Below are 27,107 nucleotides of genomic sequence, written 5' to 3'. Positions count from 1 at the left end.
CCGATCAATCCCAACAATCTCCACAACCAAGCCTAGCTCAATTACTCATCATCTGACATTCACACACAAAGCTTTCTTGCATTCCAAGGAAACCAACCCACCAACCATTTTTGTAATGGAGAGTGTTAGAGAATTGGCTTCAGAGAAGGCAGCAGTGATCTTCACCAAGAGCTCATGCTGCATATGCCACAGTGTCAAGTCGCTTTTCTACGAGCTCGGTGCAAGCCCTGCTATTCACGAGATTGATCGATACTCAAATGGGAGGGACATGGAGTCAGCGTTAAGGCAGCTCGGGTGCAACCCTTCTTTCCCTGCTGTGTTCATAGGTGGGAAGTATGTAGGCTCTTCAAAGGATATCATATCCCTCCATGTTGATGGGTCTCTAAAGCAAATGCTCAAAGATGCAAGAGCCATCTGGTTCTAGCTATCCAGCTATGTGTTATACTAATTACACAGAAACCAAGCTATATGAATATGCTTGTTAATGTGCTGTTAATTAGCTCTGTATGTAAACACAGAAACTAGCCCCAGTACCATGCTTATTACGGAACATGTAGTATTGGGGTTTTTACTTTTTCTACTATGTACCTAATTATCTGGCTACATATGCTTGAAATGCAAGTCAGATCATCAATATGAAAAATATTATATATATAGAGCTACAAGCTGGACAGAGTTCGGCAAAGTTTCTCAATCTAATTGCATACAGCACTTTACACACATGATCATCAATATATGAAAAATATTATAGAGTTACCTGAAGAGTTCTCAAAACTTTCTTAATGCAATTGCCTAGTGCAGTTTATTTCCCTATATGCATTTGAGATGTATAGTTTCATGGCAAGACTAAAAACCAAGGAGGGTTTTTCATTATTTTGTGATCCTCCCCCCCCCCCCCCCCCCCCCCACACACACACACACACACACAATGTTTTCCTGCAAATCTAGAGAGAGCTAAATAGAATAAGTTTTTCACAGAGAATCATTCTTCATCATGATCAACATTTCTGATCAATCCTTACTTTAATTAATGATCAGAATATTCTGGTACAAAACTTATCCACTAGCGTAAGTTGGATCCCTGTTTGAATATCATATTGGCCTAGAGATATTATACTAGCTTTTACTTGCCTACATATAATACAGATGAAATGTGAAGTGCTATATATGGAATTTATTTTTGTTAATGCATTTTCTTATTCAATATGGAATCTGCAGAATCCAGCTTTAATCATAGGCTTGGGTGTTGATCTTGTATGAAAAAGATGGAATGGTTGGTTCTCAGAATTTTGGCGCTGTCACATAGTAACTGGGGCTAGCTAGCTTCTTTAGTTCCCTGAGGTATCAGTATCACTTTGCTCAAGCTCACAATTGCCAGTAAGCGAATTGTATAGTAAGCCACGTGCACAAAGCACGCTTTAGCTTAGCGCGCTGATAATGAGGGATCAGAGACAATGATGAATCAAATGACGCCTCACTTTCTGGGCCTAGCTAGTATTCCTTCAAATCTTCAAAAGGCCTAAAAGGTTCTCCAATATGCATGGCCTTCATGGACATATGCAAAGATAGAATAAACATTTTCACTTGCCCATATATGGTATATAGTGTATGATATAAGCCCCACTCCTCATCCTCCTCTTAGTTTTGCTTAATGTAAGCTTCTTTATATTGTGTTAGCTAGTATAAATCTTAATTGCTTTTGATTACCATGTAGAGTTAGCTTCAGTGACATTACTGCAGTTTTAGATATTTAATAAGACTCATTCAACTCTCAATTTATTGCATCTGTGATCACTGATGGATCTAGCTAGGTTGCTAGTAAAGGCAACTGCCCCCACTCCATTTCTCTTTGATGAATTACCTCAAAGAGGCATAGGTAATTATGAGCAACTAGGCAAGAAAAACAAGATAGCGTGCGAGCTTCTAAATTTTGCCATCAGGAAGAAACATTTATGGATCTGCTTACGTACAAGATTTTCTTGAATCCAAGAAACTAACTTAACTAGATATGCATGCATGTTTATGTGACATCTACAGCCTTTGGCTATGGCCTTCCTGGTTACTTTTTTAAAAAGATTAGGTCCTAAATTATTGAACCCTTGATGTGCAGTCATCGATGCTGAGATGACTCGTTCATCTTTAGCTAGGAAGAGGAGTTTTTTCTTTCTTTCTCAAAGCAGAAGGGAATCTCAATGCTCATCCACACAAGTAGCATATATAACAGCATATGTAGCATATATAACACAAGTAGCATATGAATGAGACAAATTATGGTACTGTGATGTTTATCATACACTCATTTTACATTTATTTGAACAAAAATTACAATCATTTGAATTAAAATTACAACATCGAGAACAAAGTTACCATATTCATTTACACTATTTACATATAATTAAACAAAAATTACAATATTGACAACAAATTTGTTCAAAAACTTGTAACAAGTTTGGAGGTGGTATAATTACTATTATTAGAATTAAGGTTACACAAAATATGACTCAATATTACTACTCTGACAACAAACTTGTTGTCACATTTATAAATGTGTGTATGAGATACGAGTATGTATTATAGAATTTTCCCAATATAAATAGGGTGGTGCTATTCACACACCATTTTTCTCTATTCACACACCTCTTCTAATTTTCTATTACTTTAATTCAAATTTTTTTTATAAATTACCCTAATTACCTTCCCTTGTAAATCTGTTTCTTTTTCTTTTTTCTTTTTTTCTATTTGGCAATAATATCATGAATCAAACATCATTATACAATAAATCAATTTTTTTTACCTATAAATGAAGGAAAAATAATACGTTTATTAAGTGGAATGACCTGTATTAGACAAATAATATGTTTCCCAAGTAATCACCTTCACCCAACTGAATCCAAATTGTAAAGCTTGTCCTCATACTTTGCATAGTACCAAACTCAATGCTTGTTTGTTTATGATTCTTAATCCAGGTGCATCATCCTCAAATAAAATTATAAAATTAAAAAAATACGAAATCAACGTTTTATCCACTTCAGCCACAAGCTTCCACATTGCAGTTGATGATGTACACAAAATTTAGAGATGCTCTACATAATATTGAATGCAATCAGTTGTAACCTTCATGTGAGAACAAAATTATGTTCTACTAGCATAATATAGTAGACCAAATCATGTTTATAATCATAAGGCCTTCATTATTAGGCTGTTGTAAAGTTTTATAGTTGCTCAATGGATTCAAATACACCAAATAATTTTAGTTAGAATCTTAACAGGAATAATGGATTCAAAGGGGCTCGAATGATTACTGAACTCATTTTTTTTTCCATGTCTCCATTGCAAATCAAATGTAAAATTTTCTCAAATGATGGGTCTAAAGTTTCTTGTTCTACCATGATTAAACTTCAAAGCATCATATTAGAGAGATAGAATGACTATGCTACATAAGTTTTTGATGAAAAAGAAAAGAGGGAATCGAAAAGAGTTTTGAAGTATTCTGTGTCTGCGGAAAAATAAGGGTTTAGGATTTGAGGATGACTGACTTGCCAAATAGAAAAAAAAAATGAAACATAATTATAAAGAAGGGTAGTTAGGGTAATTTTTAAAAGAAAATTGAATTAAAGTAATAGAAAAATAAAAGTGAATAGTGAAAAATGGTGTGTGAATAGCACCACCCTATAAATAACTCAATTCTCACATGCAGTACTTGTACGTGTGGGAAGGAATCTTGGCAAGTTGGTCGTGGGCGCAACACCAGGAATCGATAGGCACCGAAAGCAGTCTATCTCATTCGCCATCTTTCTGCATAAGGATTCAAGGAAGGTGATTGAGAGAATCCGGTGTGAATTGACCAGCTTTGCAATTGCCTGCTTATAGAATTTTCAGCTTTTGTTCTGTACAGAGTATAAGCAGGGAGTATTAACCTGAATAAATGGTGCATAGTCTGTACACGTCTGTCACAAATTAATTGCACCACTCACATATATTTGTAGAAAATTATGTAATTTCACTTCACTCAGTTTGATACAGATTTTGTTTCTTAGTATAAGTAATGTATTGCATGCATGAAATACATCTGCCATCATACAGTAGAGTCTTTATCTTCTAAAGTTGCTTTATTAGTTTGGGCATCTAAATAAAGACCATCCTCTTTTGAATGTTATTGTTCAAACTAAGCAGTCCACCGCTACTGTCCCTATAAATAGTCCAACGTGAGAGCTCAAATATTCAAACTATCTTAAGCTTCAAACTTTTCTCCCTAGCCTAATTCTCTCCCTTCTCCAAATTCCGAAAACCAACTTCACCATTGGGTCGAGTTCACCTTGAATTCGATCCGATGGTCTTGAACTCTCAATAAGTAAACTACTCTTTCGTAACCAAGGTCACTTTTCGTCTTCCCTTGGTTTACATTTGCCCTTTAAGACGAAACTTTGCCATATCAATCAAGTTTGTCAAGATGGAGAAGGTTTTAAGATTGGCATCGGCGAATGATGTGGTGATTTTTAGCAAGAGCTCATGTTGTCTGTGCTATGCAGTCAACATTCTATTTCAGGAGATTGGTGTGCGCCCTTCAGTTAATGAGCTCGACAATGACCCTGACGGCAGGGAAATGGAGAAGTGTCTTATGAGGATGGGGTGCTCTGCAGTTCCAGCTGTGTTCATAGGTGGAACACTGATCGGATCAACCAATGAAGTCATGTCCCTCCACCTAAAAGGACAACTGATCCCAAAACTGAAGTCTTATGAGCAAAACGCTACGTCTTGAAGATTAAACTACTCAAAATATCATGTCCAAAAGACAAAAATAAACTGGCTCAAATTAGTACTGTAGTGATGAGCTTTGTATTCAAAGTCTATGTAGTGTTTGATGTGTCATGTACTTTGTAAGATTGAATTAGCTATATATATATATATATATATCTTGTAATCTGTTTCCTATTCTTAATGAAGTTAGCTTTGTATACATTTTATTTTGGTGTACTTTGATGAATGTGAATCATGTGATTATCAAAATGGCAGCATACCTTTGATAAAATATAATATATGAGAACATGCAATACCATTTTGAAGACCAAGTATTGCAGACTCTTAGATCATGTCTACAATTTCAAACCAAAAATCAAGTAGTGTACGGTCAAATTCGACATAAAATATCAGAATATCCTGTGAACAAAGTGCAGTACCCAAATATTCTCTGAAGGAATATGAAAACACAGACGGCACAAAATATCTAGACATTCAAATTAACTTTGCTTCCAAACCAGATCAGTGGTGACTGTTAACTTCATCAATAACTATCTCCAGCATCCTGAAAACAACTATAACAGAAAATCTTGAAGCTATATGCTATATGGAGAAACTTTACGTAAAATTCTTGTTTTATTCAAATCTATGATTTAACTTTCGCAATCCATGTTGCTTCCCTCCATATGGGAAAATATCTAGACATTCAAATTAACTTTGCTTCCAAACCAGATCAGTGGTCACTGTTAACTTCATCAATAACTATCTCCAGCATCCTGAAAACAACTATAACAGAAAATCTTGAAGCTAAATGCTATATGGAGAAACTTTACGTAAAATTCTTGTTTTAGTCAAATCTATGATTTAACTTTCGCAATCCATGTTGCCTCCCTCCATATGGGAAAAAAGAAGAAAAGTTTTCTTTTTGGCATGGAATGGATTCTTCAAACTTTATCACAGATAAAGAGAGGTATTGCATTCTTTCATTATAGCACTTTGTAATCGAGAATCTTTGATTCTCTTGCTTGTCTCCCTCCAACGATCGTCTTGTGTTTAGTAGTCAGTGTCAACCCATCCCCGAAGCTACAGTGTTCCACATTCCATCTAGCTAGTGCATAGAAAGATCAACATAGCCGGCATCTCTAATATATATTCCTTTCCCAAAGTCACAGTCTCGCAGACATATCCTTCTGACACAGAAAACACGACATATAGTATCACTGCTAATTTCTAACTGTAAATATTTCTAGTAATAAGCTTGGCCTATTGGCCTGAATATCACTACTATATTATCGCTGTTAATTCACCAACAGACCCGGTTAATTAAGTTTTTAGTATTGTCTAGCATGATATTAAAGCTTTATTTTCTTGGCACTGTTTGAAATCCTCACTGCTTCGATCCCCATTTCTATCTATTAGTACTGTGTGCTTCCCTCGCGCAGTTTGGCACTGCAAGTGATATATATTTTTGGCCCATTTCTCGACAGCTTAATCTTTCGGGACATAGTGAGTCTCTGATAGGGATGAGTCCGTCGTAGCATGTGTTAAACAGAAAGAAGATAGCTACAGTCACCTAATTTATGGAGTGAACGGTCCCCTCTATGTGATCCCTGTAACATGATATTATTGTGTGGTTCCTTTACAAGTGGGAATGGTCCTCCTCCTAGGCATCTGTAACATCATATTCTTAGAATTACAGTAGAGAGAAAATACGAATTTAAATCGTATCTAAGTAATCTGTTAAGATTCCTCAATGGAGTGAGACAAGCACATGAATGTATAGTTGAGGAGTAAAGAAGAAAAAATCTTTTGAGTGGCGCCTGAGAATCACAATAGATCGAACAGACATTCATGTTGGTACTCCGGCCGTGATCAATCACAGTCAATCTTAATCCCGAAAATTCAAACACAATGAAAAGGGCAGTGTTTGCTGCCTCACCCAGCGTCGGTCTGCTGATGCAAACTGTGTCTGCAACTCTGCATTAGTCATGGTAATTTCCATTTCAACCAGATAAAGAAGGGAGTTCATTTATCATACTAACCAGGTCTATAAGACTACCACCATGCCCTGCAGAGTCCAATACTGAAATGCTAGGTTAAATTTATGTGGAGAGGGCCAATTGGCCTCTTTAGCCTTAAACCAAAGTAGAGTCTTTATCTTGCAGTGACATACTTTTGGAATGATAACTTAAAAAAAAAAAAACAGTTCGAAACTTCGGATAATAAAATTCAAATGGTCAGTCTAAAATAAAGATTAGCGCTTGGAGCACTGACCCTATTTTCGACTGTATAGATTAGCACTCGGAGCACTGACTCTATTTTCGAATCAATTGAATGCATTAGGATGTGATAAGGAATTAGGAACAAAGTGTCTTCACTAACTAATCATGTTTGGGATCAGATGCAGTATGCTAAATAAGTTGTGTGCAGCAAGCAATAGACTCCCACAGGGGTATTATGGTCAAATCGTAGCATCGGGTCCATTCTGACCTATCCTGAACGCTAGCCCACAGAAGCGGCGCCGCTGAAGTAGGAACTAACACTAACGAACTCATAAATTGGTGGCGCGTTCCACCTCAACTGATAAAGAGTTCTCTTTTTGACCAACTACCCTCTCTCTCTCACTCCTCCGACCTGACACCCAATGAAATCACGACAGCTCACCAAAACAGGGGTAAATCCGTCATTCGGGAATCTAAATTTTACACATGGCGAAACCGGGTCGGGGGAAAGAGCTAGATGCCGCTCCCGTAGGTAGCAGGAGATTAGAACCGAAACAGAGCCAAAAGATCCGTAATTTCTTATTGTTCTCTTTCTTTTCGCTCTGGGGGATTCGATTCTCTTTTACGATTTGCGAAGAAGATGAAGAAGCCCAACTACGCAGAATGCGAGACTCTAATTAAGAAATCCAGGGTCTTCTAAATCTCGCCCCAATTTTTCACGCCTCGAAATTTCGTTCATGCTTGGAAAAATTACACTGGTAAAGATTTTAATTTTCATGCCTGTGATTCTGCTTTTATTATTATGAATATTTATGACTGTAAATTCGAGTGTATTATTGCAGAAAGAGAGAGAGAGAGAGAGGGTTTGATAGGACTACTGGAAGCAGTGGAAGGGGGGTCATATGAGGTGCTTACTTGGCTGGATTGGTTCTGATTCTGCTGGTTCAGATGTAAAGCCTTTGATTGTTCTTGATCGATTTCGTGAATTCGCTGAGGTTAGTGTTGCGATTTTGAAATTGTTGAATTTGAAGGTTATCTGAAGATTGGGAATTTTGATTTTTAGGGTTTGTTTTGGCAGGTGGGTTGGTGGAGATTGGATTTTTTGAGTGGGAATTGTGTGGTTAGGGTTTCAATTTGGGAGTGGAGGAGGAGGGGTTTGTTAGTGTAGTAAATCATGTCTCAGAGAGAGGAGCGCATTGAGCTTAAGTTCAGGATTTATGATGGAACAGATATTGGGCACAGTTCTTATGCGCCTTCCATGACTGTAGCTACTCTTAAGAAAAGGCTACTTTCTGAGTGGCCTCAAGGTAATTTATTAGCTGTATGCATTTTTGATTATGTTCTTGATTGATTTGGGTTAATTTGACTGGTGATTATCTGCAGAAAAGTTCAGTTTTGATTAAAAGATCGTGTTGTATTTTAGATAGATCCGTATTTTGATCGTCGCAGTTCTACATATATGCTGATTTGACTCGCTGTATGCAACCATGTGTCTAGTCACGTCATGAGAGAGGCGGACACATTGTTGTATATAAGCGGTGATTAGTCGTGAATGAATGTGCAGATTAAGGAAAGTTTTCTTGTGTTAGAGATGGTGGTATTTTTGTGTAATTGATGGAGGTTTATGGACCATTGCAGCCAAAACAGTGACACCCAAGACAGTGAATGAAGTGAAACTGATACATGGTGGGAGAGTTTTAGAGAATAGTAAGACACTTGCTGATTCCAAAATAATGTCCTTTGGTAACTTACCTGGTGGTGTTATAACCATGCATGTGGTAGTTCAGCCTACTGTTGCTAAAGAGAAAAAAGGTTAGTCAAGCAATCTTGTTCAATTTCTGTGTTTAATTTTTTGCTTTCCAAGTTTCTATGTCACTACTGAGTTACTTAGCTGTATTTGGGGTTCTACTTCTATATGCAGCTAAAAACCAGAAGGATATGCAAAAGATGAATTCATGCTCGTGTACCATTCTTTAATCTTGGAAGGCAGGCCCTTGACTCCGTGGCTGCCATTGCAGAGGAGTGAGGACCGCGTTTTTCACACGCTTCTTCCTTTCTGATGTAATTGATTGTGGTGCGAAATTTAGATCACATCTCTATAGTGATTCAAGTTGCCTTTGTTTAGTTATGTCAAACTTGTAGCACTGCAGTGAATCTACAAAGATTTTGACTTGCTTCATTTGTCTGAGCTTAAAGTTGTACAAGGACATCGAGATTTCTAAAGATGCTTTCTTGTTTTTTCTCTCTTTTTTTGGCTTCGGCTTTTTGGGCTTTGTGGCTGAAAGAAACTGTGTTGCTTTTGAGGGCTTCTCTTTGGTTTTTCTGCTGCCACTATGTCGTTCCCTATTTCATACCAATCAGAACAATTGGAAAAGATGTAACTTTGTTTTGGTTTTTTTTTTTTTTTTTTCTCCGATGAAAAAGAAGAAGAAAACAAGGCTACAAAGTAGCCCCTCTCAAACAACCAACACCAGAAAGATCTAGATACATAGCATTCCAGGCTTGAGTAGGAAGTCTTGCAAACCGGGTAGTTGAATTAGTTGTGTGACCAATAGGAGCAATCAAGTCGTTTCTCGCCAAATGTGCCTATAATGGATTTGCTGGAAGCCTGGAACACTAGTTTTTTGATTCTCCAGAGAATAGTTGATTTTCCGGTTAGGCGGTCCATAAGTATCTTGGAATCACCCTCAACTAGAATTTTTGTGAAGCCATGAATTGCTGCTGTTTGTAGTCCTGCTCGGAGTGCTTTTGCTTGCTTCTGCTATCAAGATATTTGTATGGCCAACATGTTTTGTTATGCAATAATAGGAATGCCATTCTCATCTCTTATGACAAAACCAGAGGCTGCTGATGAATTTTGTTGAATAACTGAACCATCAAAGTTCAATTTTACAAAAGGAGGTGATTAAGAACTTCTTCTTTCTAATGTTTGGTTTTTTGTTTGCATTGTAGTGATTATTGGTCATTGTTAGCGGTCATAAAAACTATTTGGTTAGGATTCAGAATATTTTGTCTAAAGATTAATTGATTTCTAGAGTACCATATGTTGTAGCTTAATAACAACACATGTTCTAAAGATTATATTTAGTTTTTGATCTACTCTTTAAGAAAGTATTAAGCCAATCAACATAAGAAAAGTGGCAATTCATAGGTTGGAGATTAGGAGGGAGAAAAGACCATACATGTTTTGTATACTAAAAATAGATGAATAATCAACAACGATCAATATTTTCTTGATAAGTATGACAAAAAGGGCAATTTTGATCAATTGGTGTGCTTGAGAAAATGTTGTCATTGGTTCTTAGTTTTTGTCTAATGAGCTGCCAACTAAAGACTTTAACCTTTGGAGGTAGGTTAAGTTTCCATATACATGTAAGTAGTTTAGATTGAGAATATATGTGCAGGAGATTGATATTATTGAACATTAGATACTGATTTAATAGTAAATTTTCCATGACCATTAGGTCCCCAAGCAAATTCATCAGGATAATTTGAGAAAGGTAAAGGAATTGCTAGAATTTTGTTAACAATATCATTAGGAAGAACAATTTTGAGTTTATTCTCATTCCATTGATGATCATTAATTTAGTCTGCTACTACTTCAGAAGTATCAACTGTATTTTGATTATCTGGAGCAATGATAAGTGTCATTGTAAAGCTTCCAATGTGTGACGTATCATTAAAGATTATCCAAACACAAATATGGATAATTTGCTTACATACTACATATTCAATGTTTAGGATTTGGACCAATAAATGGACCTCAATGGTGATGTTAAAGAGGTAATTTTTAAGGAGTACTACATAAATCTTAATAATTTCAGGAGTGTTGGCAACTTTCTTCATGTTTCTTTTCTCATTTGCAATGCATTTTCATGTTCTAAATATTTTTGAGGACATTTTTACAAAAATACGTCAAATCAAAAGTTATGTGACAATCAGAATTGGTATTTGTTTGATACAATATACTGATTCAACGATTTTTAGTTTAATTAATTTTTTTGAAGAATCGGTATTCAAAGAATGCTCTAGAAAATTCGGGATCCGATCAAAGCATTACATTGCCACGTAAATAAATGCGTTTTTCTCAAGTTTATAATTATGTCGGTACATAACACGAAATTTTTTATTAAGGGCGCCATAAGGCAGCGGGGTAGAAAATTAAAAATATAAATAAAAGGAAATAAAAAAACTTGTGGATCCTCTGCAGCCGTAGGATTCAATGGGCCCCGCAAAGATGATGAAATATAAAAGTTGCCGGCTACCTGAGACCCTTTGATATTACACACACGCTAAACACCGTCGTATTCGAGAGTCAGAGAATTTGTATCAGACTGTCTCTCTCAGACTCCGCCATTTTGAGCTATTTCCGGCGATGGAAAGCTCCGGCTCTCCGGCACCTCGGACTCAAAAGCCACGCGATTTCGGAAAGTCCGAGTACGGGTAATACAATTTGATACGAAACGCAACGCAACGCTTTTGCAGAGTTGCGTGCTTTTCGAGGGTTTGTGAAAATTGGGCGCTAATTTTGAGTTTTGTGTGGCGCAGGTGCAACCATTATCGGAGACGGTGCAGGATTCGAGCCCCTTGCTGCGATCAGATCTTCCCCTGTAGGCATTGCCACAACGAAGCCGCCGTAACTCTCTCTCTCTCTCTCTGTTTCTCTCTTTCTCTTTGTAATTGGGATTTTTATTCTTCTGTTGATTAATTTTGCTGATGTGTTTTGGTTGTTAGAGCTCTCTGAGCAACCCGAAGGATCGCCATGAAATTGTGAGACAGGATGTGAAGCAAGTATGAACATTGTTGATTTCACTGTTGTATTGAATTATAGAGTAGACTATTTGGTTTTGGTTTTGGTTTTGATGAAAATGGGGATTTGGAATTGGTTTTGCAGGTTGTGTGCTCCATTTGCGATACCGAGCAAGAGGTTTGTTTTTGGTGCTTTCTTTGATGTAATGCTATTGAAAGGTTCAATGGGATTAGGGGATGTTAGTTATGATAATTTTGTTTTGGTTTGGAATCTGTTCCAGGTTGCTCAGCTTTGTGCAAACTGTGGTGTTAGCATGGGAGAGTATTTCTGCGACATTTGCAAGTTCTTTGATGATGATGTAAGATAGTAGTTTGTCTCAATTGGTTATGTTTAGATGAATGTAGTTAGAGGTGTTTTTGGATGAAGCAGCTTTGTATGTGGTAAATTTGGTGGTTAACATCAATAAACTGTTGACAATGCAGACCAACAAAGGACAATTTCATTGCAACGAGTGCGGAATTTGTAGGTTAGCAAACTTTGTTATCTTCCTGAAGTTGATTTTTCTTTGTTCAATAAGGGCTTTTCTTTCAAATTGAATCATCTTTGTCTTGAATATTGATTACCAGAGTCGGTGGTCGCGACAACTTCTTCCATTGTCAGAAGTGTGGTATGCACTCTGTTTCATATTCTGGATTTGTGATGCTGTTCTCTAACTAAATATTTGTATTCTCATTTTCAATCATGCTTGTCTCATCTCACACCCTCAAATGCACCATGCTTTATGCTTAAGACACCTATGGTATTGAACCATTGATATAAGTTTCACTAATACGCATCTGATATGAATATTAGTTTCTTAAGTATGGTTTACAGATTTGGTTTCTTTTGTTGTGGATAAGTATAACTACCTAGTAGAGAGACCTAAATCAACAAGGAAAACAGGCCCCAACTGCACCCAACAATAGGCCAAGTTATTAGATGAGATCAATTTACTTGTCTGTCCGTCTCTCTATATTCAGCTAGTGGTTGAGAAAACTTTTACCTTATGGTCCTGGAAGTATCCACACAAATTTTTTTGTTGGTCTAACTTGATTGCATTTTTTGGGAAGTTTAATCATTTCTTATTTCTTTATTTATTTTTATTTCTTTCTGGGGTTGGCGATGGAGATGGTGGGGGCCTCATTAATTCTGCCTGATCTTTTTTTATTTTATTTATTTATTTTCCTGATGTCCTTGCATTAAATAGGGTCTTGCTATGGAGTGGATCTACGCGATAATCACTTATGTGTAGAAAATTCCATGAAGAACCACTGCCCTGTCTGTTATGAGGTCTGTTCTTTGACTTTTAAAGTGATTATTTAAAAGGTGTAAAAGATCAAGAATGTCTAACAACATTTTATTCATCCTGACAGTATCTCTTTGACTCGGTTAAAGGCACATCGATAATGAACTGTGGGCACACAATGCATACGGATTGCTTTATTGAGATGCACTCACAGAATCAGTTAAGCATCATTTATTTCTTACTTCTTCTTTTTTCGGTAAATTGGATTAGTCGAACTGTAGTTGGTTGTTTATATATTTTGGATTTATCATCCAGGTATCGTTGCCCCCTTTGCTCCAAGACATTGCTCAACATGACTCGTTTCTGGAATATGTTGGATGAGGAGGTATGTAATTTTGCTGCTTTGTCCTCGTCGATCTTTGTATTCTATGTTTAGTTTGTCTGTATATGATCAGCATAGGAGCTTTTTATTAAGGATGATACAAAACCTTAGGAATTTCTCTAATAGTCATTTCCTGTACCTTTGTTTAGTTCATACTTCACTTGAATTCTGCTGCCTCCCCTCTCCAGTTGTTGCGCTGCTGCAATTGTGCTTTTCTTGTAGCTATCAACTGTTGTCAAACTTTATGTCTTTATGCTTATCTCGTTGTGGTTGGAGTCAGTTGTACCTTGATTTCTGATATTCAATCGCTTATTATATTTTTCTTTCTGTCTACTGCTAGTTGTACTACACATTCTGATTTGGTGTTTTTCTTTTCGTTTGGATGATAGATTGCAGCTACTCCCATGCCTGAGGAGTACCAGTACGAGGTACTTGCGGTATCTATTGTTTGTTTTGCTTTATTTGTTAGTTTGAACACGTTATAGTAATGAATTGCATTGCCACAACTGTTTTCCAGGTTACTATCCTCTGCAATGACTGTGTCAAAACATGCAATGTGTCTTTTCACATTCTTGGGCTCAAGTGCACCAATTGCAGTTCATATAACACCCGCAGAATTTCAGGTGGTGTTCAATATTGACATTCCATTGGTGGTGTTCAATATTGACATTCCATTGGTTACAAAAGTTAGTGAACACAGGCTGTGCAGTTTTCTTTTGACGCTTTTGACTATGCTTGTGTTGTTTTGTCTAGGATAGTCCCCATGTTCCTCCTCTTGTTGTTGTATGCTGATTATATCAAAGAATCACAGCTACTAGTTGTCATGGTTCATCATCATATCAAATCTTTGATTCATTGTTGAGGTGTCACTAGAATTTAAATAGTCTTTTTTTTTTTTCCTTCTTCTTTATAAAATTATAAAATTAAAGAGGATCAAAGGATTTCATTCCTACCCCCATGGTGACTTGAACCCATGACTTCGTTATTAGGTAGTGGGTGCTCTAACCACCGAGAGCTGAGTCAGGTTTCTGATTTCATGTTTATCCATTTCATCTTCTGCATAAGTTGAACACTTGTGTTTGTTCTTTTAATTTGATGAGTTATCTTTATCACATGAAATTTTGCGAGAAACAGTATTTGCTTGCCAAGGACAAGGACACTTGTGACAAGTCGGTGCTTGTCATGTTTTCCTTGTGGTTTCATTCTTTACATGTTCAATTTTGTGATATCTGCCTGTCTTTATGAAGTGATAGAACAAGACCCGATTCATGAGACGTGTGATGTTTTTATCAAAAACAGTTTTGTCTGATATGAAGACTATTATTCTAGTTTTGTCTAATATGAAGACCATTATTTACGGATGCAAAGAATTTTTTTTTTTTTTTTTAAAAAAGAGGAAATATTTTCTTTTTAGCCGTGAATTATAGTTATGTAAAATTAGGTCCTTAAGAGTTGATTGGTGAGATATCTCGACATGAACCAGACGTCAAAAACTGTCTCAAAGTCTGCCCTTTGTTATTTGCTTTTCAGAGACAGTGATATTGGAGCAAATTTGGAAGCGAGTTGGGGTGGTTCAGATGGTCTGGGCATTTACAACTTTATTGTATGTGTAAACATGATCACATTTATTCAGAGGACCACTACCCATTCACCAACTTTAAGCATCCTATTTGTTTCCATGGTGACTTTTGAGCAAATTACAACTAGGAATTTTAGGGAAGTAATTCTCTTATGGTGAATCAGAAAGGTGAATTAAACTATAGAAGGCAGATTCACAGTGGAATGTTTCGACTTTAGTCTTTAGATTGTTCAGCAAAGACTGTTTGTACAAAAAAGAACCAAATTGAACTTTTGTGTTGTAGAACGATAATGATAATTAAATGGCCAAGCAATTTTTTTTTTTTAAAGTACACACATAAAGGGGCCTTTTACCCAATGTAAAAAAGGGATTCCAATCTAAAATGAGAGTCTGTACTCTGTAGTCTTAACTCACACATAATTCCTTAGCTTCCATCTATGTTAGGTAATTTAGATTTAGGAGATCATCACTTGCGTCACTAGTATGAACTAAATATAGAAAGTGACAGAACGGTCACTGGCAAGTTTGAATGTTGACGCAGAACTTGAACTTTCGAGCTTTAACTTTATTTAATTTTCTTTAATTCACAGTCCACACAATCAAGTACACGTGAACACCAAAAATTTTCACGTAGCAGCTAGCAACTTCCAAATCCAACCTTTTGCAGAGAATTAGCAGAGTAATTGTAAGTGATGGAGTAGTAAATAGCAGCCAACCCTAAAAAAGGTGAGATTAAGTATGGTGAAACAGGTATCACTTTCCGTCGACGAAGCTAGAGCTTGAAAAATCAACCTAACCCATCTTTATGATGGTCCTTGTTCATCAAGAAACGATAAGACCTCTCCTCCCACATTTATGCCTTGCTCTGTTACAAAGCTACACCAAATAAATACCGTCTCCCCAATTCAACCACCCAGAAAACAAGGAAAAAACCAGAGCAAGAAATGAATGGTTTCAAGGAAGAAGACGAACCAGGGCACCAGAACATGGGGCCGAAGATGAATAAGAAGAGGCTCTGTGATTACTGCGGAGTCTCCATGGCTCTGCTCTACTGCAGAGCCGACTCTGCTAAGCTCTGTTTCTCTTGTGACAAAGAGGTCCACTCGGCTAATCAGCTTTTCATCAAGCACACTCGGTCACAGCTCTGTGACGCCTGTGACGAAGCCCCTGCTTCTATTTTCTGCTCTACTGAGAGCTCTGTGCTGTGCCAGAACTGTGACTGGGAAAGGCATAATCTGTCGTCGGCGACGGTGCACGTTAGGAGGCCGGTGGAGGGTTTTACCGGGAACCCTGGGTTGAATGAGCTGCTGGCGTTTGTGGGGTTTGAGAATCTGGATAAGAAAGGTTTGGTTGTTAGTGAGGAGAGTAGCGGTGGTGGTGGTGGGTTTGATGGGTCTGGGCTTGACGGGTCGTTGGGTTTGTCCGAGGGGTTTTCGGATTTTCTGGTTTGGGAAACTCCCTCTGTTGTTAGTCTTGATGATTTGATTGTTTCGAGTCCGGCTCATAAGTTTCAGGCTATGGGGGTTCCTCCTCTGCCCAAGGTAATGAAATCTAAACCCTGCTTTGAACTCAGGTTTTGATTCCAGTGAGTTTGTTTTTTGTAGTGAGGATTCTTGGATTGGAGACCATCTTGGGTTTTGTTGCAATTTTTGACTTGGTTTTGGGATGTTGTTGTTGAATCAGAACCGGAATGCTAAGTGTGGGCGACACAAGGAAGAGATACTGAGTCAGCTTCGGGTAGTAGCAAAGTCTGAACCCAATTTGATGAATGAGGATGTAGATCTTAATTCCTTCATGAGATTCCAATCACCGGAGACTGAGCATAATATGCAATCAGGGGGTTTCTGTACAAATTTTGAACAGGATGCGGAGCCGCTTGCGTTTCCTGCTTATGAGGTAATGCTTCTATTATGTCGGTAGCTGGAGATCTATTTTTGAAACAAAGATGATGAAGTTGAGAAAAAGGGCCGAGTGTGTTTCATTTCATGCAGGCACAGGAGTCTGAGGCTAATCATTATGACAAGTCTTCAAGTCAAGATTTCTTCCCAAAAACATTACAGAGGAGCTACCTTCAGGACTGTTCTATGGTTCCTGATTTAAATTCGAATAATGATGGCACTGCAAGTCATGCTAGTGATGGTTTTGGAGGGCAAATGAATTCTGAAGCCTCTTCAGCTTTCCCAAAAGTTCCTTCACATGAATGTACTCTAAATAGAGAGTCTGCACTCTCAAGGTACAAGGAGAAGAAGAAAACAAGGAGGTATTACACCACCATCAAAGTCTGCAACTTTATGTCTAGAATTCTATATTCATTTTTTTGGAAATATATATATATATTTTTTTTAAATTGAAACTTGTTTGATTGTTTTAGGCAATTTATAACTTTTATGTGCTCAGATCATGGTATGATTATATCGAGAGTTTTATATACATCATTATGTATTGTGAATAGACTGCCTAAGCCTAATTTGATAATATTCACATCAAGTGGCGGTGGTATTAATTAACTTACTTATGCACCTTCATGTCTGTTTGAATGCCGTGTATATCATCTTTTCAATATCTTTAGAGCTTGTTAAATGACATGTATTCCTTGAAAAAAAAAAAAAAAAACAGGTACGATAAGCACATCAGGTATGAATCAAGGAAGGTTCGAGCAGAAAGTAGGACAAGAATTAAGGGACGTTTTGCAAAGATAGATAACTAAATGGTATGTAATTATGACAGCTCCAATATAGTTTGCTTTCCTCTTATTAACTAATCATTTTCTTCTTGCTGGTAGATCTGCATTATGTATTTCTGTATGAAGTCTCAATTTCTGCACTAATGTCTCATGTATGCATCAATGTCACATTTCATTTACCTTCATTTACCTTCTTATTGCAAATTAGTTGCATCTAAGAAATAATGCACTGGTAGTTAGCAGGGGCGGCGATGAACAAACTTTCCTCTTCTGATGTATTTTTACTCGGGATCCAGTTTCAACATCTTAAAATGAAAATATTTATGTGGTATTTGGCAGATATGGTAATCAGATCATGAGTGGGTCTTGAAGGTTTATACTGAGAGGTGGACAAGATTTTATAACATTTTGCAAGGTCGTGGAAGCACTGGTATGAAGTCCTACCAAAATGCTTGTTACATTTAGTTTAGTTACTAATATTGTATTCAATAGCTTTTAAAGCTAAAGCTTGGATGTTTTTTAGATTGCTTGTTTCTACAAAATGTGAAATAGTGTTGTTTAGGCTCCTCCCTTCCTAGTCAAATTGCTTGTTAGTGATGATGTATAAAGCTTCCCACGTTCCGGTTAAACCTTTTTCTACTTTGTTATGCAGTTGTCATATGATTACAGGTTTCTTATAGCACCAGCCTAGAAAATGGAGAAACATTCTGATAAACTATATTACATCTACACAGAAATTTCAAACCAATGTGGTACCTACAAGAATTTAGTTCAAAATAAAACAAGATAGAAATTGATCTAAATTAGGAAACAAATATCCAAATACTATTTTGGTGTCCTAAATCAACTTTCTAGGCATCACCGTACCATTTGACTAGATTCAACTTGCAAGACTTTTGGGAGAATAAGACAGCGGTGAGTGTCTGGTGCTTCAATGTCACACGTAGATAGTAGATAGGGAGATTTATGTTGTGCTGAGAAGAGCAACAGAGAAGATCTTTTCGGGCCAGAGCCTTCAGATTTTCTTTTTCTCTGATGAAGCCAAGTGGAGTCGGTCAACCAAATTTTTCTTTCAACTTTTCAGTTTTAACCAAATATGAAAGATATTTTACTTTCTGATGCATCAGTCAAAGGACCAGCTGCAAGCTAATTAAAGTCCATTGGAAGTGCAAGAAGTAATTTAATTCCTCGTCTCTAAAACAAGTCATGCGCATGGAAAGCTGTCAAAGTCATCTTTGGTCATAGTGACAGTCCTATTGAAACTTGAATTTCAATTAAGTTGTGTCTTTCATATATATCATGTAATATTGGCCTTGTGGGGAGATTAATGTGATTGAAAGTTTATCAACAGTGCATACTCTGTTCTTTGGTGAGTGATTCCCAAACCCTATCATCTGATTGAGTGATTCCCAGATTAAACGCCATTACACCAGCACCCCATATACACCTGCATCACTTTCATTAATATTTTTGGATATTGCATTAAATATCCTTGGGGATTCTGTGTTTTATAGCATTGAATTTACACCAAGTTTTAGAGATTTGTTTTGGGGGGCAGGTACTGTTGTATATATGTTCTTGAATATAGGTATACACCAACAATTCACTCCATATATTGAAACTGTATTCTGTGACAAACCTCAAGAAGAGTCTAATGAGTTCCATGGCCAAACCAGTCCTATCCCTTATTCTCTACATTTTATCTGAAAATTTGTATCGATCAAGTACTGCTGCATTGGGAAAACCCACTAATGGCTTCTCCATGAGGCTCATCCACCGTGACTCCCGTGAGTCACCAGGCAACCTCTCCAATGCTCAAAGCATTAACCTACTTGTTAATCGATCACTAGTTCAATTAATATCAGCAACACTACCAGCTCACACACCATATGTCCTCAAACTGTGCGATCAGGGGCAGAGCTTCAACGTCATGGTCTCTATAGCTCATTCTACTCTTTGACACTGGCAGCTCTTTCAATGAACACAATGCGAAGATTGCAGATAACCAGGCCACAACCGCTTCAACCAGACTCAAATCATTTTCCCTAGCCTTATAGTCGCTCTTCTACCATTACATCTGTCCTTTGTAACGATCAACACCACCTATGCAACCCAGCACAATGCAGTGGTAATAATCTTTGCACCTTCCATCGAAACTACAACGATAGGTCATCTGTCAGCGGAATTCTTGTTCATGAAACCTTCACTTTTGGTTCAAGTGTGGGTATTCAGAACGTGCTCAACTGCTTTTTGGCTGTGGCCTCAACGAGAGAGGTATTAATTTTGATCGTCCAGGCAATTCGATAGCATGAGTAATTAATGGGGGCATCTTGGAGTGAGTATTCTCTTATTACGTGCCCGCGGACTCGGTGGTTGTTTTTCATATTGCATACCAGTGTACCACAGTTTGGTGCTGCTGGTCAGGCTCCTATTACATTCTTACGATTCGACAGCGATATTCCTCAAAGACAAGTGAAATTACAGAATGGATATATGTATTTCCCAACCAAAGTAACTGATCAATATGTCAACAACTTTAGAAATCAGTCTTAGGAGTGCAACCCTGTTCGCATCCTAATATAGGATTGAAGTAGAACTTGAGTCCTAATCGAAGATACAGATCTTTGATGATGTTATGATTTATTCAATTCACCAAACCATCCAAAGGAAAATCATCACACATAACACAAGATCTGTTGACGGAGTAAACAACTGCGGGCACTATGCCGGTGAACAATCCACTATATGAATATGAAAGTACATAAAAGATCTCACACAACTCTACTAGAACCAATCTAGTGGGCAGCGGTGTCTCCTCATCTTTGCTACTTCCAAATCAGCGATCTTGTTCTCCTTTGTCAATCTTGAGATGGCACAACTCTCACCTCTGTTGTCAATCACCTCAAGGCACAAATCATGCATGAACTACCAACACACATGAAGCATAAAACCAGAAAACTTTTTTGACAGAAAAAGCTTGGGATTTGATAACCCTTCAAAAGCTAAACAAGGAACAGCTTATGAAGGATTCTCACATGAAACTTTAGCTCAATGCTTTCTGAAGATAAAGGCAGAAAACTCTCAAGAAGGCAACGACCAAATATTCTGATATATTCCACGCCTTGAACAACCCTAAGAGAAACATATATATAGGAGAGGACGAGCTAGGGTTTCTGATGTACATGGGCTTCATGACTTCCTTTAAAAAGCATGGATTAAAATATAATCATCATTTAGAAAAGCCCATAAACCAATTTAAGAAAGTTTGAATGCTTTTGATAAAACCGTCTGAAAAAAAAAAGAAAAGATCAGTACAATAGGATTGCAAAGAGGATCGCATCCTATAATAGGATTCAAAGGCAAGTTTAGTCCTAACCACTTTACAAGCATGCACACGTATACAAGACATACCTGATTGATGAGAGTTGTGCATGAAGCTTGAAGCATTCCATTCTTCTAAGGATCCAAGAGTAGAAAGTTATTACATGAAAACATGACTCTTGGTTGTTGTGCTTAGGAAATGCAATCAAATAAACATTGCACTAACAACAACGCTTAGGTACAAGAAGTTTGGTCCATTGTGGTGACCTTGGATTATCACTTGAACTTAGAAGACAGAAGCCTTGCTGGTCGACCACTTGGTATCCCAAAACATGTTTTTGTTCCAAGTAGAAGCAACCGCGGCACGGTCATAGGCACTGGAATTGATATTTCACTGATTATTGTTCCTGCTTTTGATATACTCAAAAAAGCCTTGTTGAACCAGTTTACTCTCCAGTTTCTGGATTCTCTGTGATTCCGAGATAGCATGGACTTGAGCTCTGCTTTCTGGGACCTGCCTATTTTGTAACCTCCAATCATTGCCTTTCATTTTATAGAGGGCTCCAGTCTTGACGTTCAGCCTCAGAACTTGTACATATATTTTGGGTGAGCAGACTAGTGGTTGCAAATATTTTTGCCTGGCAAAGGACCACTGGTCTCACTCTCATAGGAGCATACTAGCAGATAAACCAACCTATCATATTTGACACCCAAACTAGCAAACTGCAATTTGGACCCGAAATTTGTCAGCTACATGCATATTAGCTAGCCAGTGTTATACTAAAGTTTGTAGGAAATAAATTGCACGAGTTTCGATTCTTTTAAGGATTAATTTCAGTTTACCCCCTCTACTTTCAATTTTGAATTTTTACCCCCTAAACTTTTCAATTTCAATCAGCCATGTCCAATTTTTACTGTTCCGTCCAAATTGGACGTTAAGTTTGACTTTTGAGGGCTAAAATGGTCTTTTTTTTTTTTTTTTTTTTCGTTTTTTATTTTTATTTTTATTTTGTCTTCAACCTATACACCACAAATTATAATAGATTTATAAAAACAAAAAAATACTCTAGGTGGTTGAAAGCCGCTAACTGGTCTACGATATTTGTAATATATCTCCGATAAAGTGAAGAATTTTAGAATATATCCCCAATAAAGTGAAGAAATATTTGTAAAAAATAATTTTACACTTTATCTGTAAATAAATATCTGTATATCCCCAATAAAGTGAATAAATATCTGTGTAAAATCATTTTTAGTCTACGACATTTGTGATATATATCCAATAAATTGAAGAATTTTAGGATATATCCCCAATAAAGTGAAGAAATATCTGTAACAAATGATTTTACACTTTATCTGTAAATATCTGTATATCCCCAATAAAGTGAAGAAATATCTGTGTAAAATCATTTTTTACAAATATTTATTTATAGATAAAGTGTAAAATTATTTTTTACAGATATTTCTTCACTTTATCGGAGATATGTCACAAATATCGTAGACCAGCAAGCGGCTTTCAACTACCTAGAGTATTTTTTTTGTTTTTATAAACATATTATAACTTGTGGTGTATAGGTTGGAGACAAAAATTTAAAAAAAAATGAAGAAACAGAAAAAAAAAAAAATTTATTTTTTATTTTTTATGTTGAAATGACTATTTTAACCCTCAAAAGTCAAACTTAACGTCCAATTTGGACGGAACAGTAAAAATTGGACACGGCTGATTGAAATTGAAAAGTTTAGGGGGTAAAAATTCAAAATTGAAAGTAGAGGGGGTGAAATCATTTCACCCCCAAACCTCAGGAGGGTAAACTGAAATTAATCCTTCTTTTAATAGCAGCAGCTTCTTCAGTTCGCTTATTTTAGTTACCATGAATTCAGTTTGCTTTTTCACGTTGAACAATAATACACTTACTGTTCTCTTTCATTTCTCATCTGCCATGAAACTTGTGGATGTTTCTAGATTTCTAAAGTAGCCAGTCATCTAGTGGCCTCGCTGTAGTTTAAGCATGGGAAGCGTTCAAGTTTAGTTCAATCACTTTGATTAGATTTGCTGCAGACTTAAGACAAAGGTGAGAATTGCACTTGCACTTCTTACCTAAAAGAAGAAACTAAAAGCATATAAATTAAAGGACTAAATACTGTTGTAAATATTATTTCTTATGTAGCTGTCCACGTTATTGGTTAGGGACCTACATGTAATATATCAATAGTTTAAACACTTATCATGTAAACCCTACCTCTATATAAGGGAGGCCTCTAAGACTGAATAATACACTTCTCTTTTTTCCCCTCATCTCTCTTTATACGTTTCTTACTCTCTACAAAGTAAGTCAATATTTTTTAACACGTTATCAGCACGCTCTGCTATTTTTCTTAAAACTCTATGATGATCTATGAGTTTATGGTGCAACGTTGTTGCTCTTAACTATAACTCATGATCTATGAGTTTATTTATAATCTATATCAATTATGCATATTAGGGTTTATGGAGATATACGGCATCATATCAATGTTTTGTTAATTAATAGCACGGGAACTGTCCCTTGTATGTTGGGGTTTTGTTTATTTTTTTCCATTCTTCATCTGACATGTGCTTCTGCAATCCTATATATATATATATAGTTTAATATGGTTGTTGGCTTGTTGCGATATGGTTGTTTGTTTTAATATATCACTTTATCAAGTACACTATATATATATATATATATATAGTTTAATATATCCTGCTTCACAAACACGTTCCTTTATACTTATATGGTTTACTAGCTATGATTCTCTAATCGCACTTATCTAGCTATATATATATGGTTTCATATGATTCTCTAATCGCATGTTCCTGTATACATATACATATACATACATATATATATATATATATATATATGAGGTATATGTTGTTAACATAATGGATATATTTTTGCTGTTTCATTCCTTATAGCATATCTAATATTTATTTAATTAAATTTATCTTATATGTTTTATCAATTAAACATACTTAATATTCATAATACAAGTGAACCTGAAGTTTCACTACTGCTACTCGAGCCAGAAGTTTCGAGTACATATCCGTTTGAACCCGAAGTTCAAAAATACGGAATTTTAGAACCTGAAGTTCTAATCATAAGACCACGAACCTGAAGCTTCGTGTATATAATTGCGATCCAATGTTCATTTTTTTTTTTCGAACCTGAAGTTTCGATATTGATTACTTATTTGTTAAGAACCTGTAGTTCTAACACTATACATGGATCCTAACATACCTCATCTTCATTGTGGCAGGAAGATGACGAATTTGGCAAAATTGGATTTTGTCGCCCTTGACATCTCTGGCAAGAACTACCTGTCTTGGGCCCTTGATGCAGAGATTCATCTCGAAGCCCAAAACCTTGGGCCTACAATCAAGGAAGGAAACTCAGCGTCCCCGCAGAATAAAGCTAAGGCTATGATTTTTCTGCGCCACCATCTCCATCAGGGATTGAAGGACGAGTACTTAACTGTCAAAGACCCACTTGAGCTATGGACAGGTTTGGCAGATAGGTTCGCTCACCAAAAGACTGTTGTGCTCCCTAGAGCACGTTATGAATGGACGCATCTGCGCCTTCAAGATTACAGTTCTGTGATAGATTATAATTCTGCCATGTTCACGATCACCTCCCAAATGAATCTTTGTGGAGAAACTGTAACTCAGGCCATGATGCTTGAAAAGACCTTCTCCACTTTTCATGCCTCCAATATGGTCTTACAGCAGCAATACAGAGAAAGAGGATTCACCAAATATTCTGATCTCATCTCTTGTCTTCTGGTAGCTGAGCAAAACAATGAGCTCTTAATGAAGAACCATCAGTCTCGCCCTACAGGATCACAACCATTCCCTGAAGCGAATGCTACTTTTACTAGTGGTTATGGCAATAGATGTGGTGGAAGGCATGGCAAAGCCCGTAACCGTGGTCATAGACGTGGTCAGGGTCGACAAAATGGCCAACCTCGTGGGGGCTACAACCAGCAGTTGGGCCCAAGGAACAATGCCAAGATTACTAAAGGAAATGGTCAGATGATCAAACCTCATAAAAATGAAGACAATGTTTGTCTTAGATGTGGTGGTAAAGGCCATTGGGCTCGCACCTGTCGTGTAGAAGACCATTTGGTGGCCCTCTACAAAGCTTCCTTGAAAAAGAAACATGTGGAGACAAACTACATTGACCACTCTGACCCTTGGGATTCATCTGAGCCTATAGACATTACTCCGCTCGATGTCTCAGATTTTTTTGCGAACAATGGAAGCAATTTTGATGATATGACCAGTGGTGGAATTCTTGACGACTACTAGTTGTCAGCCTATGTTTAGGCATTTTTTTTTATTTTCTTTCTACATTAGTCACCTTTTGTTTAGGCCTCTGATTTTTTTTAGTTTGGTTTGTTCCTAGCTATTTTGCAAGGCAATAAAAAGAAGTTTTTTTTCTGGATACTTTTTGCTCTATCATGTGGTTTATGATGCATTAATTAAATTGCATAAGGGGCCTCCCTATTTTTTTTCTGGAGCTCATTAATTAAATTGCATGTGGTCTATGATGCATCTATTTTTTTGACGTCAGTTTGCAAAAAGGAATTATGATGGGTATATATATATATATATATTTTTTTTTTTCTCTCGTACCCAAATGAATGACTAAATTGTTTTTATCTATAAATGATCTATAATATCATGTTTTATTGCCTTAGTCAGACTAATTAATTAATTATTATTATTATTTCTTTTATGAAGGCATGAACATGGATTTTGGATGCTCTCAACTTATGAAGGATGGAGAAGAAATATGTCTTGCTGACAGTGCCACCACACATACGATCCTTCGTGATCGGGTTTATTTCTCCACTTTAACACCTTCTAAAGCCAATGTGACTACTATCTCAGGTCCTGCAGACCTGATTGAAGGCTCCGGAAGAGCCCACATTAGGCTACCCAATGGAACTCAATTATCCATTCAAGAGGCTTTATACTCTTCGAGATCCAGAAGAAATCTCCTCAGTTTTAGAGATATCCGTTTAAATGGATACCACATTGAGACCACAAATGATAATCATGTGGAATATCTTTGCATTACATCCAATAAAAACTGCCAAAAGCATATATTGGAAAAATTGGTTGCCCTATCATCTGGGTTGTATTACACAACCATTCAACCAATTGAGACATACCATGTTGTGAACCAGCAGTTCAAAAATCAACATACATTTATGCTTTGGCATGACCGTTTGGGTCACCCTGGATCCACCATGATGCGTAGGATCATTACAAATTCCAATGGACATCCATTGATGACTAAACATATTGTTTTGCCAAGCAACCCTTGCAAAGCCTGCTCACAAGGGAAATTGGTGGATAAACCATCTTATGCAAAGATAGATATCGAATCCCCATCTTTTCTACAAAGAATTCAAGGGGACATTTGTGGACCTATTGACCCATCTTGTGGACCATTTCGATATTTTATGGTACTAGTTGATGCCTCTACAAGATGGTCACATGTTTGCCTCTTGTCTACCCGTAATGTGGCATTTGCCAAACTACTTGCTCAGATAATCAAATTACGAGCTCAATTCCCGGACTACTCTATCAAGTCCATTCATTTAGACAATGCTGGTGAATTTACATCTCAAACGTTTGATGATTATTGCATGTCTATGGGAATTGAAATTGAACATTCAGTTCCTCATGTTCATACACAAAATGGTTTGGCAGAAGCTCTTATTAAGAGACTTCAAATAATAGCTCGCACTTTGCTAATGAAAACAAAGATGCCAGTTTTTGCATGGGGACATGCAATTTTGCATGCAGCAGCTTTAATTCGGTTGAGGCCCATAGCCAACCATCAATATTCCCCATTACAACTTGTTTCTGGGAGCCAGCCCAATATCTCCCATCTTCGAACATTTGGTTGTGCTGTTTATGTGCCTATTGCACCGCCACAAAGAACAAAAATGGGCCCTCAACGTCGATTGGGAATCTACATTGGTTTTGATTCACCATCCATTATTCGGTATTTAGAACCCATGACGGGTGATACCTTCACCGCACGGTTTGCAGATTGCCATTTTGATGAGACAATATTCCCGCCGTTAGGGGGAGATAAGACTGTTCCAAATG

The 27,107-nt window shown here is 37.0% G+C and overlaps 6 protein-coding genes across 7 annotated transcripts; all 6 read left to right on the top strand.

Annotated features, from left to right (window-relative positions):
* Positions 1–550, top strand: LOC112174884 (glutaredoxin-C11). The gene has a single exon (XM_024312715.2). It carries the CDS (start codon positions 116–118, stop codon positions 422–424), a length of 309 nt encoding a protein of 102 aa, XP_024168483.1. The 5' UTR covers positions 1–115; the 3' UTR covers positions 425–550.
* A 3,658-nt stretch (positions 551–4,208) lies between these two features.
* LOC112168931 (glutaredoxin-C13) lies at positions 4,209–4,959 on the top strand. Its single transcript, XM_024305865.2, has one exon. It carries the CDS (start codon positions 4,451–4,453, stop codon positions 4,757–4,759), a length of 309 nt encoding a protein of 102 aa, XP_024161633.1. The 5' UTR covers positions 4,209–4,450; the 3' UTR covers positions 4,760–4,959.
* Positions 4,960–7,489: 2,530 nt separating this feature from the next.
* On the top strand, positions 7,490–9,206 carry LOC112168930 (membrane-anchored ubiquitin-fold protein 3). The gene is made up of 5 exons (XM_024305863.2): positions 7,490–7,717; positions 7,802–7,954; positions 8,038–8,266; positions 8,598–8,771; positions 8,881–9,206. Exons 3-5 carry the CDS (start codon positions 8,134–8,136, stop codon positions 8,934–8,936), a joined length of 363 nt encoding a protein of 120 aa, XP_024161631.1. The 5' UTR covers positions 7,490–7,717; positions 7,802–7,954; positions 8,038–8,133; the 3' UTR covers positions 8,937–9,206.
* A 2,026-nt stretch (positions 9,207–11,232) lies between these two features.
* LOC112168929 (E3 ubiquitin-protein ligase MIEL1) lies at positions 11,233–14,245 on the top strand. Of its 2 annotated transcripts, XM_024305861.2 has the most exons (12): positions 11,234–11,402; positions 11,508–11,595; positions 11,694–11,750; positions 11,854–11,886; positions 11,990–12,067; positions 12,192–12,235; positions 12,336–12,376; positions 12,956–13,038; positions 13,122–13,213; positions 13,310–13,379; positions 13,766–13,804; positions 13,894–14,245. In XM_024305861.2, the coding sequence occupies exons 1-12, from the start codon at positions 11,335–11,337 to the stop codon at positions 14,014–14,016; spliced, it is 816 nt and encodes a 271-aa protein (XP_024161629.1). In that variant the 5' UTR covers positions 11,234–11,334; the 3' UTR covers positions 14,017–14,245. The 2 variants fall into 2 exon arrangements, with proteins under 2 accessions (XP_024161630.1, XP_024161629.1); XM_024305862.2 differs by lacking the exon at positions 13,894–14,245 and having other exon boundaries at positions 11,233–11,402; positions 13,717–13,783.
* A 1,461-nt stretch (positions 14,246–15,706) lies between these two features.
* Positions 15,707–18,317, top strand: LOC112168928 (zinc finger protein CONSTANS-LIKE 13). The gene is made up of 5 exons (XM_024305859.2): positions 15,707–16,496; positions 16,639–16,851; positions 16,947–17,215; positions 17,572–17,665; positions 17,978–18,317. The coding sequence occupies exons 1-4, from the start codon at positions 15,900–15,902 to the stop codon at positions 17,660–17,662; spliced, it is 1,170 nt and encodes a 389-aa protein (XP_024161627.1). The 5' UTR covers positions 15,707–15,899; the 3' UTR covers positions 17,663–17,665; positions 17,978–18,317.
* Positions 18,318–24,245: 5,928 nt separating this feature from the next.
* On the top strand, positions 24,246–25,289 carry LOC112171611. The gene has a single exon (XM_024308772.1). The coding sequence runs from the start codon at positions 24,246–24,248 to the stop codon at positions 25,287–25,289; it is 1,044 nt and encodes a 347-aa protein (XP_024164540.1).
* The last annotated feature ends 1,818 nt before the right edge of the window (positions 25,290–27,107 follow it).

This window comes from Rosa chinensis, chromosome 6 (genome assembly GCF_002994745.2).
Source record: "Rosa chinensis cultivar Old Blush chromosome 6, RchiOBHm-V2, whole genome shotgun sequence".
Lineage (NCBI taxonomy): Eukaryota > Viridiplantae > Streptophyta > Magnoliopsida > Rosales > Rosaceae > Rosa > Rosa chinensis.
Note: the sequence above shows the minus strand (reverse complement) of the source record. Positions and strands in the feature narration are given on the sequence as shown.

What these genes read in the sequence shown, in the direction of transcription:
- LOC112174884 (XM_024312715.2), top strand. Translation starts at nt 116, where the DNA reads ATGGAGAGTGTTAGAGAATTGGCTTCAGAGAAGGCAGCAGTGATCTTC.
- LOC112168931 (XM_024305865.2), top strand. Translation starts at nt 4,451, where the DNA reads ATGGAGAAGGTTTTAAGATTGGCATCGGCGAATGATGTGGTGATTTTT.
- LOC112168928 (XM_024305859.2), top strand. Translation starts at nt 15,900, where the DNA reads ATGAATGGTTTCAAGGAAGAAGACGAACCAGGGCACCAGAACATGGGG. An exon ending in GGGTTCCTCCTCTGCCCAAG is followed by an intron (nt 16,497 to 16,638) that starts GTAATGAAATCT and finishes TTGTTGAATCAG; the next exon opens with AACCGGAATGCTAAGTGTGG. An exon ending in TTGCGTTTCCTGCTTATGAG is followed by an intron (nt 16,852 to 16,946) that starts GTAATGCTTCTA and finishes CATTTCATGCAG; the next exon opens with GCACAGGAGTCTGAGGCTAA.
- LOC112171611 (XM_024308772.1), top strand. Translation starts at nt 24,246, where the DNA reads ATGACGAATTTGGCAAAATTGGATTTTGTCGCCCTTGACATCTCTGGC.
- LOC112168930 (XM_024305863.2), top strand. Translation starts at nt 8,134, where the DNA reads ATGTCTCAGAGAGAGGAGCGCATTGAGCTTAAGTTCAGGATTTATGAT. An exon ending in ACTTTCTGAGTGGCCTCAAG is followed by an intron (nt 8,267 to 8,597) that starts GTAATTTATTAG and finishes GGACCATTGCAG; the next exon opens with CCAAAACAGTGACACCCAAG. An exon ending in TGTTGCTAAAGAGAAAAAAG is followed by an intron (nt 8,772 to 8,880) that starts GTTAGTCAAGCA and finishes TTCTATATGCAG; the next exon opens with CTAAAAACCAGAAGGATATG.
- LOC112168929 (XM_024305861.2), top strand. Translation starts at nt 11,335, where the DNA reads ATGGAAAGCTCCGGCTCTCCGGCACCTCGGACTCAAAAGCCACGCGAT. An exon ending in TTTGCGATACCGAGCAAGAG is followed by an intron (nt 11,887 to 11,989) that starts GTTTGTTTTTGG and finishes AATCTGTTCCAG; the next exon opens with GTTGCTCAGCTTTGTGCAAA. An exon ending in GGAATATGTTGGATGAGGAG is followed by an intron (nt 13,380 to 13,765) that starts GTATGTAATTTT and finishes TTTGGATGATAG; the next exon opens with ATTGCAGCTACTCCCATGCC.